This window comes from Lampris incognitus, chromosome 17, assembly GCF_029633865.1.
Source record: "Lampris incognitus isolate fLamInc1 chromosome 17, fLamInc1.hap2, whole genome shotgun sequence".
Taxonomy (NCBI): domain Eukaryota; kingdom Metazoa; phylum Chordata; class Actinopteri; order Lampriformes; family Lampridae; genus Lampris; species Lampris incognitus.
The window spans coordinates 9704616-9723812 of NC_079227.1; the positions used below are offsets into that span (position 1 = coordinate 9704616).

General features: G+C 46.3%; 1 protein-coding gene across 1 annotated transcript in view; it reads left to right on the forward strand.

The window, feature by feature from the left end:
• The window catches only part of stxbp4 (syntaxin binding protein 4), a gene marked incomplete at its 3' end in the record, with an annotated part of 76261 nt that extends 58526 nt beyond the window's left edge, over nt 1-17735 (forward strand). Inside the window, exons 21-22 of the mRNA XM_056297618.1 lie at nt 17190-17247; nt 17684-17735. Of these exons, the coding sequence (XP_056153593.1) occupies nt 17190-17247; nt 17684-17735 (110 nt within the window). The remainder of the gene's footprint in view (nt 1-17189; nt 17248-17683) is intronic.
• Between the last annotated feature and the right edge of the window lie 1462 nt (nt 17736-19197).

The window sequence follows — 19197 nt, forward strand, 5'->3', positions numbered from 1 at the left end:
TGTTTTTATCCTCTCTTAACAAGAATTTGCTTCCATTAAATGCAAAGGGGCGGGTTTTTTTTTTTTTTTTTACTTTGGCCATAATATTTCGTTCTGATACTGGAGTTTTACCTTATATTGGCCTAAATATTTAGATGGAGACCATAAGTCACTTCCGTTTTTTGAATCCTACAAGACTTCTGATTGGCATAGTTGACTGATTGGCTTGATCCCAGTGTTGTGTTACTTAGGACTGGCAGAATTGACCAAAGGTTTTGGGGACTCACAAAATGGTGAGTTGGCGGCACGGTGGCGCAGTGGTTAGCGCGGTCGCCTCACAGCAAGAAGGTCCTGGGTTCGAGCCCTGGGGTAGTCCAACCTTGGTGGGTCGTCCCGGGTCATCCTCTGTGTGGAGTTTGCGTGTTCTCCCCGTGTCTGTGTGGGTTTCCTCCGGGGGCTCCGGTTTCCTCCCACAGTCCAAAGACATGTAGGTCAGGTGAATTGGCTGTACTAAATTGTAGGTATGAGTGTGTGTGTGTGTGTGTGTGTGTGTGTGTGTGTGTGTGTGTGTGTGTGTGTGTGTGTGTGTGTGTGTGTGTGTGTGTGTGTGTGTGTGTCGGCCCTGTGATGGCCTGGCAGCCTGTCCAGGCTGTCTTCCTGCCTGCCGCCCAATGACTGCTGAAATAGGCTCCAGCATCCCCGCGACCCTGAGAGCAGGATAAGCGGTTCAGATAATGGATGGAAAATGGCGAGTCAGTTTTGTGGAGGACCGACTGTGAGAACAGACAATGATGAAAGTTAATTTCAGGTGGAAATTAAGGAACAGCTAATCGTTTACCGTACAGGGATCAGTGAGATGTTTTGGGAAAATAGTAGTTGTCAAGGCGGATTGGGCTTTGTCGATCATTTCAGCAGGTAAGCCACTATTGTGTGGGACCAAACCCAGTCGGCATGCCTTAGTGCTGTCTGATCCCGTGGTCATCATTAGTCATGCAAATACTGGCACGCCACAGTCACACACCCGATTAAGCAAACTTAAACACAAATACACACGAACAAGCAAAAGCAGGCACAGCTGCCGCCAAAGCCAAGCTAGCCAGCCTGTGCTTGTGTGCAGAATGTGTCCCAGCATGAACCGAAAACTCGCTTGTAACCAGAAAAATCTGTGCCGTCTGATTTGCATTTTCATCGAGTTTCCAGTTTCGATTAGAGCATTTTGGAGAAGGCCTCAAAACAATATAACGTAACAGAAACAAGACACCATGTGGATCTAATTGAAATCAATAAAAATCAGGTATTGATGATGGTGACGGGGGGAAAGTTCATTGGGGAGGTTGAATATGGAAGGTAGGGGAATAGTCCCTGTCCATATATGTGCACCCGTGTCCTGTTAAATGTCATGCACGTTTGTATGCAGTATGTGGTACTACCTGTGTACCTATAGGGAGGTATATATATATATATATATGCAAGTAAGTGAACTTGTGTTCTGATGTGATAAACTTGTATTTTGATGCTTGGAGGTGAACTTGTACTTTGATGTACAGGCTGAGATAATACATTTCCTATCGTAGGACAATCAGGAATCAGTCTATCTGCACAGTCATGCAGCCCCACGACAACACCCAGCAGAGTCACACACAGAGAAACAGGGGCAAGAAAAGTGAAGACAGCTGCAAACGTGCATGCGAAGGACACTGACTGACTCAGTTAATATGACTTAAGAGATTGCGCAAGACCAGATGAGGAAGATAAGCTTAGCTATCGGTGAGTGGGGAACAAAAAGAGGCGAGTTTTAAACCTAGCTTTAAAAAGCTCAGCAAGTCTGCCTCCATATGGCAGGATGTTCTGGAGAATGCGGGTGTGGTGAGGAAAAGCTCTTTGACCAGATTCCCCGTTGAGAGGAATAGTGGTCCAGTCAAACTCAATTTTCACAAGGAACACTGGGAATGATATACTTAGATATATCGTTACCTTTCTTGAGGATGCTGGCCTGGTGGGAAGGCTATAAATTAAGGACTCTTTAATGTAACAGTAGGTGGCGATAATGCTCCAACTGGTTGCAATTCGCCAATAACATAGAAGAAGAAGACGCCATTTCGCAGTCACAAAATGGCGGACGGTTGGCCGTCTGACGCCCCTTTCTACCTGTCCATCTGAAAAACAAGGCGGCCTAAATGAAGACGGTGAAAGACACGAGGGGAAACCATCGCCAACTAATTGCCCCGTGAGGTAATGCTATCTTTTGACAGCTCGCGTACGAATTCTGAAGCAGTTCGTTGACTCGCGAAGAAGCTATGGCTAACCGGATGCTAACTGGACAGGCTGACCGTAAGTTCGCGAAGGGAGGCAAAGCCTTCCTACCTCAGTGTGACGTGGCTTGAAATGTCCATTGAGAATTTTCGACAAAAAAAAGAAGTATATATATATGTAAACTAGTAATAAGACACGTTAGCCCCTAGCTAACGGGTCGGACCCTTTAGCCGAGCGGTTAGTGATGTCGCCTTGCGGTGCAGTACACTCCGTATCGAATCCCGCACCGGGCAAGAAAGTAACCGCTTACATATATATAAATAAACATTAGATTGCATTGCGAAATTGTGGCAGCGATGCCAGTTTGTTTGAGATTTTGGTCACCGGAGAAATGGGTGGAGATTCTCCTGCTGTAGGAGCACAACCGCTAGAAGGTCTAGGTTTCCACTTTCCAGCCGGAGCAGGGATTTCATTAGAAACATTGGTATGTGAGTAAACAGCCATCCATCCATCCATTATCTGAACCGCTCATCCTGCTCTCAGGGTCGCGGGGGATGCAGGAGCCTATCCCAGCAGTCATTGGGCGGCAGGCGGGGAGACACCCTGGACAGGCCGCCAGGCCATCACAGGCCACACGCTTGCTTGCTTGCTGGTTGTCCATCGTGCCCGATGATGACCATCTTCTATTTGTGGGTCCTTTGAGGACTCAGATAGTAGAAGATACCTGCGCAGAGATGGTTTTTAAAGTGGCATGGGGGGTGCGCTTCTCCCAACGCCACATGGCTTGATTGTAGAGGAGATGGTTCCGATGGCAAGGGGGATCCCTAGACAACCGGCACCTCCACACAACTGCAGGGGGCTGCCGGAAATCCAGTTTTTCGGAAACTGCCTCGAAGCGTGCCGCCACAGCTTGCTTTTCTGTTGGGGTAAGCTCCCTTAGCCTTATGTCTTCCAGACTCACCCACAAAGCAGTGGGGCAGTGGTTGATAGGTGCCAGGGCGTGTCCACCAGGGTGGGCCTGCTCACCATATCTCTGGGGCCCACTGCTGCTCTGAGATCCCCTGCCAAGTTGGCCTGGGGCTGCAAGACCCCAGTAACCATGCGTGGCCACGGGGAGGCCTGGCAGGAGTCTTGGGGAAGGAGAGGCTATGTACTAGCAAGGGAAGGCTTATACGCTAGGATGCTTCCCTATTCGCCACAAAGGCTAGCCAGCGGCAGCAAGCTAAGGGCAGGAAGGACACAAGCGGGTTGGAAGAACACATGCACCTTCCCTCCAACTACACACTGCTGCACTAGACGCATCACAACACCCTGTGTGTATGTACACACACACACACACACACACACACCCATACCTAGGGACAATTTAGTATGGCCAGTTCACCTGACCTACATGTGTTGTGGGAGGAAACCGGAGCCACCGGAGGAAACCCACGCAGACACGGGGAGAACATGCGAACTCCACACAGAGGACGACCCACCAAGGTTGGACTACCCCGGGGCTCGAACCCAGGACCTTCTTGCTGTGAGGCGACCGCGCTAACCACTGCGCCACCGCGCCGCCATTGTGAGTAAACAACTGCTTCAAAACACACAAGAGTGCTACTAGAAGACAAAAGAGCGAGATGAGATCAGAAGGTGACTTAACTCAGTTTGGAAAGATAACCTTATCGGGGAGATTTTTTCAAATGGGAAAATACTATAGTTTGTGTGGGAACCATCTGCCACCTTGCAGCTAATTGTGTCCTACAAAGTGATGACACGGCGGGGCCACTATAGATAAGTGGCCCAGCTTGTGAGCGGATGTCGCATGTTGGTGTGTATGGTCTAAAACGGTCAGATAGATGGAGTCCCACTTTGGCTTGGGTAAGATTGAGGGGTAGGATCAGAGATTTGAATTAGCATCCAGTGTTGGGAGAATAAAAGAAAAGGGTGACTAGTTATGCCAAGATTTTATTTTATTTTTTTTACAATGGCGCCCTGTGGTATTACACAACAATCAAGTAGAGTGGTTTATTTACCAAAGACAATATCATTCTCATCATGCTTAAAGGCAACAAAAAAAAAAAAACAAAATTTCTCAGTCATGACTCAGAGGAGCTTCATGGCCAAAAATACTTGAAATTGAGTTATCTGGTCATTTTCCAGCTCATCTACATGAATGGACAGGAAAATGAAAAATAATTGAGAAACTTTTCCACAGCCCTTGAGTCCTGTTGCCAAGGCAACAGCCAGTGGTTCATAGAGGACAGTGTTCATATCTTTTACTTAACTGTTTTGACAATGCATGACCATTTCTAAATGAATGACATCTTTATTTTACACCGCCAGTCCGGTCACCGTACTGGGACTCTGTCAGACGGGCATATAGGAGCTGCGTTTTGCAAATGCATTTGCTAAGAATTATTTGCACTTGTTATTATTTTTGATTTATTTGGAGAAGCGATTGATGCCCAGTTGTGCCTTTGTGGAGTTGCTTGAAAGCCTTCCTGTGTGTCACGCAGGACTGTTCCTGTGTTCAGCGTATAAAATGAGTGCACAGCCTTAGCTGGTGGTTAATGCTGATGGATGGTGCAGCACTCCCTTTGGCACAGAGGAGTAATGCCAGCCAAGGAACTAAGTCTCCTCGAGGGATGTTTGTTTTGTTCTACGAGCATAAATCATTTCCCGTGATTCATATTTCTTTATGAACCGCAAGACCGCTTTTTTTTTCCCTTTGGCTTTTCCTCCACATCTTCCATGTTTGTCTGCTCCTCTTCCTCTTTGTGTGTTTATCCAGTGTCTTATCCGTCTTTCTCCCTCTCTCTTTCTGTTGTCTTCCATAGACACAGGCGTGCACATACAGCCATTTTATATTATATATATAATTTATATATATATCTTTCCCCTATCTCCATCAGGTATGGTCCAGTCAAATAAGAGGCCTTTTATCCATCCTGACAAAGATGAGTTTGGCGTCACACAAAAAGCGGCTTGTTGTATTAACACACGGCCTCTCGGTTCCTGTTTCCTCCACCTGATAATGCTTTGGACAACACTCACTTAATGCTAATAGCATAGCAGCTGTTTTCATTAGCGTGTGAAGGCACATTTCCCTTGTGCCTATCTCCTGATTGAATTAGCCGCGTTTAGCGAGGGAGCATTCGCTAACCTGCATCCTGATGAGGGTATATTTCACTGGGCTGGTGCATTTATCTCTGTCCTGCAAATATGGTGGTTCCCCAGATAGTATCCGGATGTGGGCCACTTCATGCAGTGATGCGGCACTGATGGCCCTGACAAAATGGGTGTGAGCCTGAAGTGGCCCACATGTATAATAGCAAATATGGCTCAAATATGCCAAATAAAATGTGGGCCTTTTTTGGCAAAGATGCGGTACTCTCGGCAACATGTAATCTGGATGTGACCCTGAAGTGTCCCGTGTGGTAAATGGTGAATATGGCCCAAATATCACAAAACAAATATGGGCCACCTTTGGCAAATATGTGGCACATGCGGCACTGCTATGGCTTTGTTCTGGCCCAGATCTGGCAAACAGGAGCAGACCGCCCAAGAGCCATCATTCCACGCAGTATGTGGGCCAGATGAAAGTGTCGGGTGTGAGATGGGTCCAGGCCACAGCAATTTTGCTGTCTGAGTCTGAACGCAGGATGGGGGAAAGAGAGAGAGACGAGAGGCGGTGAAAGAGAAAGAATAGGGTAAGGCATCAGCTACCTTGTCCCATGACGTGCCAAGGGGGGTGCCGGTTTTCTTTCCAACTAATCTCTACATATCAGATCATTTCACTGATTAGTGATTTCATAACATCCCACTCCCATAATGCCCCACTTTATCCTTTAGTTGTTGATATGGTCAGAATTATTTGGTCTCGGCTAGATATGCCCGATGGATCTGATGCATTATCATTAGTCATGAAAAATGGGAAGAAAATGGTTTGGTTTAAATTGGTATAATGAACTGAATTGGGGCATCTTCAGTCTTCTCCACTAGAGGAGATTACAAATAATTCCCCCATTTTTTTTTTATGAGGTGACTTTTATGCAAAAAAAGGTAAATAACTGAAAAAGTGTGGCGTATTTCACTAGAAAAATCAAATGGATCATTCCTCTATTTCTCTGTCCAAGGCCAGTCTGCTCACAAAATGTTCTGAGAATTGGGTCTGTCGATTCGTTTTTGAGATATCTAACGAGCCGACAGCAAAAAAGAGAAAAACAAACGAAGGCAAAACCCAGCCTCCTAGGCGGGGAGATAATGATAAAAGGATAACCTAAAGAAAGGATGAAGAAGATAATGCCAGAGTATAGGAGTGGAGGTTTAAGCAGGGGGCCAATATTAGTTGGGGGGGGGGGTGTAGTGTGTGTGTGTGTGTGTGTGTGTGTGTGTGTAGTGTGTGGTCATGCAACATGCTCGCTGTAACGTGTCTTGCAGACAGCAACCGCGTGACTGCTGCACTGGAGATGTGCACGTTTTTACCAGGCGCTTCCACTCTAACCGCCTACACTTGTGTGTGTGTGTGTGTGTGTGGCTGGGTGTGTGTTTTGACGTAGGCTCCAGCGTATTTGTAATCTAGCTGAGTCAGAGCTTGCATTCTTAAGTGTGTGTGTGTCCGTATGTGTGCGTGTGTGCGTGTGTGCGTTTTCATGCTTGCGTATTGCACCAACTTTGCAGGTCTCACAAGCGTTAGAGAGCTTAACCAAGGCCAGTTTGCTTATTTGTTTGTGTCGCTGCATGCATGCGGGTGTGTGTGTGGCTAGCTAGTGGACGCATTGTGTGCCACGTGATGGCCACAGTGACTCATGACAGGCGCAGGATCATTTTGCACATACAGAGCATGTGACGAGTGGCTGGGACGGAACAATGTGTCTGAAAGTTGTCTGTTGGTTAGTAGGCTAGAACACACACACACACACACACACACACACACACACACACACACACACACACACACACACACCTCCTGTTGTTAGCCAGCCATCCTCTCCAGACAGCAGTACTAGACTGTGCATCAGTTTGCTCAAAGCCACAGCGACATTTACCTTGAAATTAGCTCGTAATTTTTTTGTTTTGTTTTGGTGTGTTAAACTAACACAAAAGGAATAAAGTTACGCTTCCAGTGTAATTACATACCACCAGTCTGCACGGGAGATTATTTGAACAAATAGACTAATGTGTACAAATGGGTGGATGCTACAGATGGCAAACATTCTCCGCCCCAGCAAGACTTCTCCCCGTGGTAGTGGAGGTAACATCCTCAGATGACCTTTGTGCTCCAGTAAAGGACTGAAGCAGTCATATGGTTTCATTAAAAAACCCACAGAAAGAGACCATTATTCATGACAAGTCAATAAAAGCCCTGTGTTTGTTGGAAATAAACATTCTCTGAGACCAGGGCCTGGTAGGAACTTTTCGCTGTTTGCCTTTGACGACGCACACACGTTACCATCTTCACACATGTAGGTTATATTTTGAGTTCGTGCCTGAAGATGAAATTTGACGTTCACGTAAACTGCTTCTTAGATTGAATGTCAACATTGTGAGCTTGCACAGTTCACTGCTGCCCCAGATTGGGGTGGTGGAGGGGGGGGGGTGTAGAGGATGGAGCATGGGAAGAACAGATAAACCGGTCATCAAGGCAAAAAAATTTGCCAGGATTGTGGTTACTTCAAACTTAAAGAAATGCATGCTGCACTAAAATAGGTAAACAATTGAATGCTTTGCATGCGTTATCTTGCTATTCTCAATGGATTTTTTAAAAAAATGCTAATAATTCAGCTAGTTGCATCATACGGTCCGTTGACACACCCACTTTATTTACATTATTAAAATGTTTTTCTCGCTTCCGGTGCGGGAAGATGGCGGCGTGAACTCAACAATTGCGGTGGCCTCAATCAGTACCGTCCATGCAGTGTCTTTGTCCACATCTGCATCTAAGTTGTCTTCGTTTGATGGCTGGGAGAACTGGCGCTTGATCGGCTGTGGGAGCTTGGTCTGCTGCGTCCTGTGGGCCCAGGGACCACAGCCCTGCCCTAGCTGGGCGTGAAGAGGAAGCACCGAGGGCGGTGTTACAGGACACAGAAGTGGGGCAGGCTAAGCTAACTGCTGGCCCATGCAGACTGGCAGTTCCGATAACACCGAGGGCGGTCTGGTGGCAGCCTCGCCTAGCATTGACTGTATTTTGTTGTTGTCGTGTGGAGTGCGGGGAGGTGTGCCGAAGGTGTCTGGCTGGGAGAGCTGGCATTGGATTGGCTGAGGGAGCCTGGTCTGCTGCGTCCTGTGGGCCCAGGGACCACGACCCTGCCCGGAGCTGCACCCGAAGAAGAAGCACCAAGGGCGGTCTGACATGACGTGGAAGCAGGGCAGGCTAAGCTAACTGCTAGCCCACGCAGACCGGCAGTTCCGACAGTCATCCTGGCTGGCTTTCGTTCTCTTGGACAGTGAATTTTTTGTTGGACATGTTGGATATATGTGTTTTGTAGTTTTTGTAGTCTGGATATGTGTTTTTGTCATTGTGTTGCACTGCTGTGGGGAAACGATGTGTCATTTCAATTCATGTGCGCACGTGCATGAAACAAAACGACAACTAAATGTTCCCGATTATGAACGTGTATTAAGTTACAAAAGCATGTGTTGAGGGGTGATGATACTTCTTAGCAATGCGTTGAATTATAATAAGAAACAATATTATGAGGCTGTTGCTTCAAAACCTGCAAATATTCAAAAACTAATTAAGCCTTACCACACACTTGAGATTCACCCATTGTCTCAGGCCCAGCTGTGACGGTAATGTAGTGGTACTCTTGTAAAAGGCATACTTGTTTTTAATGGCATGTGTTTTAAATTATATAAGCAGTTCAGATGTTTGCACAATAAGCACACGCGCGTGCATGCACACACGTGCGTGTGCACATATATATACACATGCGCAAGCACACAAACACACATGCACACACACACACACGCCATCCCTTCCTCTCACCTGCTGAAACCCAGGGATGCTAGCTAGATCTTTATTTTCAAAATCCCCCCTCTCCCTTCAACTTGTCCTGTCACAGCTGTAGTGTTCTGTCTGTGACGTGGGCCTGATCGTCTTAAGCAGCTTTAATGCTTTATTTCTGGGAAACAGTGTGAAGACCGAATTCAGCCCACTGCCTCAGGGCTGGAAGGGGAGGCAAAGCCCTTGGGAGGAACAAAGCCCCGATTGAGGCGCGCTGGTTCACGTGGCTGCCTGGTCCCCCCCCCCCCCTTCACACACACACACACACCTCAGCTTAACTCGTTTTGCCAGAGATTCTGCTTCAAAGCAAAGAGTGGACAATTAAACGTTTCCCCGAGCTGTTGCTTTAGGACGGAAGCACGATCTCTCATCGTCGTACGTGCCTGGCCTCCCCCCTTCCCCCCTTCTTCTCTCTCTAATTGGACGATAGTGAACGCTCGACACTGACGTCTCATTTACTTAACAAGGACACACGTTCATATATAGATGCAAAGCACAAGTGTAGTGTGAGATTGTTGTGAACGGAGTGAAACGGGATCGTTGCCTGAAGTTTGTATTTGGAAGTACCTGCATCTCAGTCGATGGTGTTTCGGTGAACTCCTACCTCATGAAACCACTTGGGCAATACTAAGTGATAGAATACAAGGTAGAGGTAAAGTGATGGGGGTATGGAAAAATATATATGCAACGCATTTTTTTTCTTACAAATGATGATTATAATGTTAATTTAAAGTCTTTGTCATCTTATAACAGCATATATTTTCAAGATGCACTCACTCACAGCCCCCCCCCCCCCCGATCTTCGCAGATTCACTTTCCAACATTTTTATTTGAGTGTCTTGATTCCAGCTGTGGAATTTATGCCCTTAGGAATTCCCAAAACACTGCAAACTGTAGCCTACAAAGCATGTACACTAGAAAAAAGAAATACCCCAATGCAATGTCTTGCCACTGTTTGTGCACGCTTCAGTGTCAAATCCTGCAGGAAGACAAGATGGACAGAGACGGAGACAAAGTTATTTGCCTGTTACAAGTGTGGCCATATAAAGGTTGGCTTGTTAGCAAGCTTGACATTGCAGTGTTTGCTCATTTGCAAGCATACATCAAACATCCTCATTAATTGCATTAGCTGCAGTGATGTTAAATTACACATCTGTGCAAAGGGCCCATTTGAGAGGAAAAAAAGCGTATTTCACTTCTGTTTATCAAGACCTGCTGTAAATCATTAATTGATGTAACACACCTTGCGGTGTTGGTGCGAAATGATGACTCCGAAATCATCATTTACGGGGGCATACGGGTAGCGTGGCAGTTAATTCCGTTGCTTACCAACACGGGGATTGCCAGTTCGAATCCCCATGTTATCTCCAGCCCTACAGACACAATTGGCAGTGTCTGCGTGTGGGAAGCTGGATGCGGGTATGTGTCGTGGTCGCTGCACTAGTGCCTCATCTGGTCGTTCAGGGGGGAGGGGCAACTGGGGGGAATAGCGTGATCCTCCCACATGCTACGTCCCCCTGGTGAAACTCCTCACTGTCAGGTGAAAAGAAGCAGCTGGCGACTCCACATGTATCGGAGGAGGCATGTGGTAGTCTGCAGCCCTCCCCAGATCGGGGGGGGGGGCACCGCTTTCCTATGTTACTGTTGCTAGGTTAGACAAACAAAGCTCTGAGAGGGTCCATTCCCATAGAAAAACATTGAAAACTTGAACACGTAGTTAACATTAAAACTCATAGTTTTGTTTCTTAAAAAACGTTGCCTGTCCTGTGCTGTTCTCTCTTTTTTGATCTAACCTTCGTCTAAATAATTTAAAAGAGGAGAAAGAGTTTATCCTTTTTAAATGGCAGAAAAACAGCCTTGAAACTGCCTTGACATCATTCAGATTTCTCTAAGAGTTTACATCGCAATTCACACAGAGCATCAACTGCCATTTTTGTCATATAATAATACGGTGACTGTTTTATCAGTGTACTGTTTGTTATCATCACATTAGAATTATATTGGAAATTCTAAAAGTAATATTGTGTGGGCCTGTTCTTTCGAATAATTTAAACGAAAACGTCATTGCCAACCTTCTAAAGATGGGTCTCATGCTTCTTGCAGATGCACTGTGTGGGCCGTCCGCAAAAAGCATGAAATATGTCTAAGCCCTAGGGGGATTGAGCTGAGACCCCAAAGAATTATTTGAGACACTGTATTGTCAGAAATATAATAATGAAAAGCTAAAATATCATTGTTTCACCAAAACGCACACACACTAATCAGTGTTAGCTCACTGCTGGTTGAGTTAGCCTAAGTTACATCAGACAGCAAGTTGCTTAGCTGACGTTAGCAAACAACATTTCCTACTTTACCGTTTCCGACTCGGTCTGGCAGCTGCTCCTGCTGCATCCACAGGATCAGGATATTGTTCGCTTGGGGCGCCATCAACAAGATGCTTATTTTGAAAGGAACAAACAGCATTTGCTACTGATTTCTATCTGGCTTGGTAGGCTAGCACTTAGTTGTTGATGTTAGTTAGTTAGCTTAGCGACAGAAATGGCAACGTTACCAGCATGCTTTTAACATTATTCAGTATAGCTAGCGAACATTACTGGAACGTTTAGAATATTGTCAATATACTGAAAACAATATTGTTTTCTCTTACCTTTGAACATATGTAGGTATTTTTGCTAACAGTGGCAGAGTTGAATTGCCCGTGTGGTCGTCCACACAGCCGAATCCAGTGGCGACATCTCTCAATATTTGTTTTGGGTTTGATGGAATAAAAACAACTCCAGGATTGCGTTCTTGATATCGCGAGTCACTGTTACAGGTACCCCACGCACACCTTTTAACCATTTTCCTGTCCAATCTCAATTCCTCCTGTTTTCACTCTCAAATTCACTTACCATCAGAACGCATCAGAGTTTATCCACTCGATTTGTTTCTCTAACCCCAAGTACGTTGGCAACGGTAACCATGGGTAGGAGCCCTCTGGTTGGTGGGTATAGCAGACCAATCAGAAGGCCAACAAAGGGTCAATTGGCCGGATACAATTGGGGAGAAAAGAGGGGGGGGTCATCATTCACTATTCCCTAGAGTACCCGACTAGGGAGTAGTGAATGACTGAAGGAGGGAGTGATTTCAGACACAGCATGAATGTCAGTTTGTGAGTGAATGAGAAAATTCAAGGCCATGTTCATCCAACAACACAGCCTGGTCAAAAAACCATATTGTCTTCCCAATGATTTTAGTGTTGTTCGTAGGTTGCGTCCCGATGCGTTTCAGCCACCTCTTCGCTTCAATTCATCTCAGCCGTGCAAGCCGTTGGGAGTACGGTTCACTTTATCGCCCCCTTTCAAAGACGTGTTTGCAGAACCTTAAACCGGCCTCTTGTACCTTGGCCTTCCTCTGTCAACAGTGAGATTGACAAGGTGTAACCCGGCCTGGGAAATGTATCGGCGGTGTACACATCGTACATTCAGCAGGACACAAAGCGGCTCTCTTCGTGATATCGAGTGTCTTTGTTCCAAGGGTGAGAACCGCATTGTGGATTCCATGTACATGCATTGGGGGTATTGAGATGAGTACAGTAGAGGAGGCCTTAGCTTCCCGCATACAGTATGAGTGACAAGATCGGGTTCGTTGACAGTGAAAAGGATCTCCCTCTATAGAGACAAAAAAAATAGATCATGCAAACTCCACAGTCTGCTGGCTGCGGGTGGAATTTTCCTCTGTCCGGGGAATTGAGAAGAAGAGGAACTCTTGACAGAAAATGAACAAAGGCATGCAAATTGCAAAGCCAGTGGGATAAGCAGCAAGTCCTTAAAACAAAACTGCAAAAAAAAAAAAAACTCCAACCTTTTGCCCTTAGCTCTTTTATCTTTTGAGTATTTCTCTGTCGCCTCTGTCTCACATGATGATCAACAGGAATATGGCCCTGCCAGAGTTGTTCCCATCCTTGTATTGGTAACTTGTAGTGTTATTGCTCTGGGACATTGGTTCACAATGCAGGGTTACATGTCAACACTAACCCATCTGATCACTGATTAACACACATTCAACCAGAATGGAGAACTAATTGGTGAAAATCAGCTGGTGTACTGTTTGGTAAGAATGAAAAACTGTATTAAATGTATCCGTTTCCCCCTGCCCACAGCAGTGCGACACAAGACAAAACACACATTCCAAATTTCCCAAAAATATACAAAAACAGAAAAAAGCAACAAAAAAAAGTTAAAGAAACAAACAATTAAAAAAAAAACTAACACAAGAGTCCACTCGGTGCAACACCGTCCCAAAATTCCACTGCAGAGAACGAACGCCAGCCAGGATGACTGTCGGAACTGCCGGTCTGCATGGGCTAGCAGTTAGCTTAGCCCGACCCGCTTCCGCGTCCTGTCAGACCGCCCTCGGTGTGTCTTCCTCGGGCGCAGCTCCAGCAGGGCCGCGGTCCCTGGGCCCACTGAACGCAGCAGACCAGGCTCCCCCAGCTGATCCAACGCCAGCCCTCCCAGTCAGACACACCTTCGACACACCACATGACGACACTAAAACACACACACTCACACACACACATATATATATATAATATACTATATATCTTGTGAAGTTGTCTCTAAAACACTGAAATTGCATCCGCTGATGGAAAAAAATAAAATCTGTATAATGTTATAGATAAGAATACTCTTTATTAGTCATTTTGTACATACATACAAATGAAATTTACTCTGCATTTAACCCATCCTAGCTGTGTAGCTAGGAGTAGTGGGCAGCCGCCGTGCAGCACCCGGCGACCAACTCCAGTTATTTCTTCCTACTGCCTTGGTCAGGGGCACAGACAGATAATGATATGCTGTTATTTGCATTTTCTTATAAAATGCAGACTATCTGCAAATCAGGAACCGAATTTTCACATTCAGAGATTATCCACCAGTGACGTCACTTCGGGCACAATTTCTGCTGCGTTTTCAGAGATACACAGAGGACTGCTCATCAGCACTATGGCTGCTGATGGACTGTTGTCTCTGCAATATATATGGAGAGAGAATGTTAAAAATCACTGTCTCTTTAATGCGGGCCATGACCACGGCGAGTCGCCATTCTTGGAAATGATGTGTACTGTTCCGTCATTGTAAACCACTGAAGGATGATCTGGATGAGAGCGTCATCTAAATGCAACAAATATAAAACATAATGTAAAATACACAGATGAGCGAAAACATTACAACTACCTGCCTAATATTTAGGTTCCCCTCATACCACCAAAACAGCTCTGACCCATCCAGGCATGGACTCCACAAGACCTCTGAAGGTGTTTGGTTTCCTCTGGTATCTGGCACCAAGAAATTAGCAGCAGATCCTTTAAGTCCTGTAAGTTGTGAGGTGGAGCCTCCATGGATTGGACTTGTTTTTCCAGAACATCCAACAGATGCTTGATCAGATTGAGATCTGGGGAATTTGGATGCTAGGGCAACACCTTGAACTCTTCTTCATGTTCCTCAAACAATTCCTGAACAATTTTTACAGTTTGGCAGGGCACATTTTCCTGCTGAAAGAGGCCACTGCCATGAGGGAATACCATTGCCATGAAGGAGGGATCATGGGCACTCTGACTGGTCTGCAGCTATGCAGCCCCATACGCAGCAAGCTATGATGCACTTTGTGTTCTAACACCTGTCTATCATAGCCAGCATTAACTTTTTCAGCAGTTTGAGCTGCAGTATTTCTTCTGTGAGATTGGACCAGATGGGCTAGCCTTCGCTCCCCATGTGCATCAGTGAGCCTTGGGTGCCCATGACCCTGTCGCTGTTTCACTGGTTTTCCTTCCTTGGACCACTTTTGGTAGGTACTAACCTCTGCATACTGGGGACACCCCACATGACCTGCCGTTTTGGAGATGCTCTGACCCAGTTATCCAGCCATCGCGGCCCTTGTCGCTCAGATCCTTACGCTTGCCCATTTTTCCTGCTTCCAACACATCAGCTTCAAGAACTGACTGTTCACTTGCTGCCTAATATATCCCACCCCTTGACAGGTGCCATTGTAGCAAAATAAGTCAATTTTATTTGTATTGCCCAATATCACAAATTACAAATTTGCCTCAAGGGGCTTTACAGCAACACAACATCCTGTCCTTAGACTCTCGACAAGGAACAACTCCCTAAAAAAAAAAACCTTTAACAGGGAGAAAAAAAAAAGGAAGAAAACTCAGGGAGAGTAACAGAGGAGGGATCTCTCTCCCAAGATGGACAAACTTGCAATGGATGTTGTGTTTACACAATTTACAGAATACAACACTGGAAGAGGATAACAGAATTATAATGGAATCATAAAATATATGAAGAATATGATGAGGACAATGCCAAGCAGTGTCCAGACACCACCGAAACAGCCCAGTACCCGAGCCACGCGATCAGCATCACCATGTAGACAAAAAAAGAAAAAGATAATCAATGATATTCACTTCACCGATCGTTGGTTTTCATGTTTTGGCTGATCAGTGTACATATGTTGCATTGGCTGCATTTCTTCACTCTTCCCAAAGCTGTTCCCTCGAGAGCAGAGATCAAACTCAGGAATGTTCGTTCTACACACAATATCTCCATCGGCTCATCTGAGGGGCCCCTGTGTCAGCAGCCCGCAGACACTGATACAACATTCACCATGATCCTCTATTCTATGAAAGTATGAAATTCTGGTCTCGGTTTACATTAAAAGGCCTGTGGGATGCCGTTTGCCGCCCTGGCCCCCAGTCGTTCCTTCAAAACAAGGTTAAGAGAGTTGTTGTATCCTGTTGCACATGCAGTTTGTTACAGATCAATGGGGATGAGTATTATGTAGTGGAAAAGTACTGTAAAATTGGCCGCGGCAGGATAGGGGATGTACGGGGGTGTGGTACCTCTTGGAAAAACTGTCCTTGCTTGTGGAGGAAGGATGATATGGGAAAATGATACAGCTAATGAGCATTCCAAGATCCCTTGGCCTCAATAATGGGATGTCATGTCACCGCCCGAGTTGGGCGAAAACAAGTACAGATTCGGTGCAGTATGACAGCGATGTATAAATCTCTCTGAACAAGAGAAAGCAATCAGTAATATTATAGGAGCTGTGTGTCAAGTCAAAGCTAAGGGACAAAGACTTATAGCTGGAGATAAAATACTTAAACAGTTGTAAGAGTGTCACTGTGAGTGTACTCATACACTCATAGTGACACAGCCTTTGACTATATAATTTTTTGGGGGGGGGGGTTCTCCCCAATTGTACCCGGCCAAATACCCCACTCTTCCAAGCCATCCCGGTCACTGCTCCACCCCCTCTGCCGATCCGTGGAGGGCTGCAGACTACCACATGCCTCCCCCGATACATGTGGAGTCAGTCACCAGACGCTTCTTTTCACCTGACAGTGAGGAGTTTCACCAGGGGGACGTAGCGCGTGAGAGGATCACGCTTTTACCCCCACTTCCCCTCCCTTCTGAACAGGTGTTCTGACCGACCACCAGAGGAGGCGCTACTGCAGCGACCAGGACACATACCAACATCTGGCTTCCCACCCGCAGACATGGTTAATTGTGTCTGTACAGATGCCCGACCAAGCCGGAGGTAACACGGGGATTCGAACCAGCGATCCCCGTGTTTGTAGGCAATAGAATAGACCGGTACACCACCCGGAGGCCCCTACTAAATAATACATACTTCTAATTAAGAATAGACATGACTGTGAAATGTATATTTCCAGGAACGGCACATTGTTGTGTAGTTTGATAATGTACAGGTAATAATGTGTTTCAGCCCAAACTGACATCAAATTACTTCTTGATGACCACTGCTGGTTATGGTCGACAAGGAAGAAAAAAAGAAATCCATGGTTGGTCTTGGATCTGACCAAACCGCAAGTTTTAGCTAAGATTTTCCTATGTGACAACTGATATATGATTCAGTAATCCATAACTCATACTTTTCTTTCTTTTTTCTCCCATAGGTCTCCCTTATGGTTGGGAGGAGGCCTACACTGCAGACGGGGTCAAGTACTACATCAAGTAAGCAAGTTCGCGACACGGACCTGCAAAGTTTCCATGTGTAATAAAATTGGGGCATGCGGTGGAAAACCCAGTAAAACCTGCAGGGATTACTGGGAGATGCTGTTAAAGCAGCGCTATCATTCCAGATCGATGACACCGTGTTGGGTAACTGAGACGGGGTGTCAGAAGCCCAGCACGCTGGTAGCGAGCTGACTGACAAATGTCATGACACAGCTTTGAGCGAGTACGCAGAGACCAACAGGGTCACGCCACTTACTACCACGTTTTTCAACACGCTTAACAAGTCAGCCAACCTTTCACTTTGACATTTCGGGCAAAAAGAGGCGCAGGGGTCAAAGGTCAGTAAGTTGTTTTAACGAGTTTTTACCTTGGGGTGTTGATGAGCTTTCAGTGGATGTTTGTTTGTGTGTGGGTTTTTTTGTACCTATGGCAGTCACATGACCCAGACAACCTCGTGGACCCATCCTGTGACGAACACCACCCTGGGTCCTCCTCCGCCCCTGGAGAGGGAGATGGACGGAGAGGAGGAGGAGGAGGAGGAGGAGGTGGAGCGAAAGCCGAACCCATCAGTGGAGACGGAGATGTAGGCTGGATGTTGGCTTCATTTGAACCTGCAATGCGTTGGTGCAGTTTTAATTCCGTCGTCAAAGAGCGTTAAAGGTTTTGGGGAGGAGCTAATGAATAAAATAGTGACAATGAGCTTGATTAAATCCAAACCTACAGCAAAGGTCTTTCCCGAGGTTATGCGGTAGCACTTTTCTTAACTGCTCCCACTGAATAAACAAAATTATGCGAAGCCATGTTAAAGGAAAAATCAAGACCCAGTACAAATCAAAGATATTCTACGACAGCTTTAACTGCGTCCTGTAGCTTCACGGTCCTCTCGGTAGTAAATACTGCACAATCTGTGTTCTACCATTGCATGTTCAAGATGAAATCTGAGCTTTTCCCCATTAATAAATGGTTATTATCCATCTGGACCATGTACCACTGTTGAAATGTTTGACCAGGTTGGACAAACCACTGGTGCAGCAGCAGCAAACGCGTTCCTACTCAAACAGGAAACAGGATGGAGGGCGTCCGGGTGGCGTGGCGGTCTACTCCGTTGCCTACCAACATGGGAATCGCTGGTTCGAATCCCAGCGTTACCTCCGGCTTGGTCTGGCGTCTCTACAGACACAATTGGCCGTGTCTGCGGCTGGGAAGCCGGATGTGGGTATGTGTCCTGGTCGCTGCACTAGCGCCTCCTCTGGTCGGTTGGGGCGCCTCTTCGGGGGGGGGGCATAGCGTGATCTTCCCATGCGCTATGTCCTCCTGGCGAAACTCCTCACTGTCAGGTGAAAAGAAGCGCCCGGTGACTCCACATGTATGGGAGGAGGCATGTGGTGGTCTGCAGCCCTCCCCGGATCGGCAGAGGGGGTGGAGCAGCGACCGGGACGTCTCGGAAGAGTGGGGGTAATTGGTCAAGTATAAGTGGGGAGAAAAAGGGGGGGAAAAACCTAAGATGGAAACGTGATGACGATGTGGCGATGCGTCTGTTGGACAGCTAATCTACCAATTCTACCATCAAAATTACAGAAGAAGAGTTTCCCCGTACAGCTTGGAGTACATTAGGTTTCCCGCGTCGCATTTGATCCGAGGATCCAATTTTTACAAGGGTGGGAACTGTTGACTGCTGAGCTGACGACCCACAACGGACGCTACGTACACCTTGTGTGTAGTTCTTGCTGCCGTATTTCAGCTTTAAGGCATTGTGAAAGAACTACAGATTTACTTAGCTGCTGATTAGCACACCACGTAAGATGTTGATAAATCATGATGATGATGATGATGGCGATATGCTGGAAAAATACTCTGTTGTTATGGGTTGCTGATAAAGAAGCAGGACTGGACCTTTTCATGACGTCATACCTCCCATTGTCCCTTTCTTTCCGCCTCTCTGTCCTC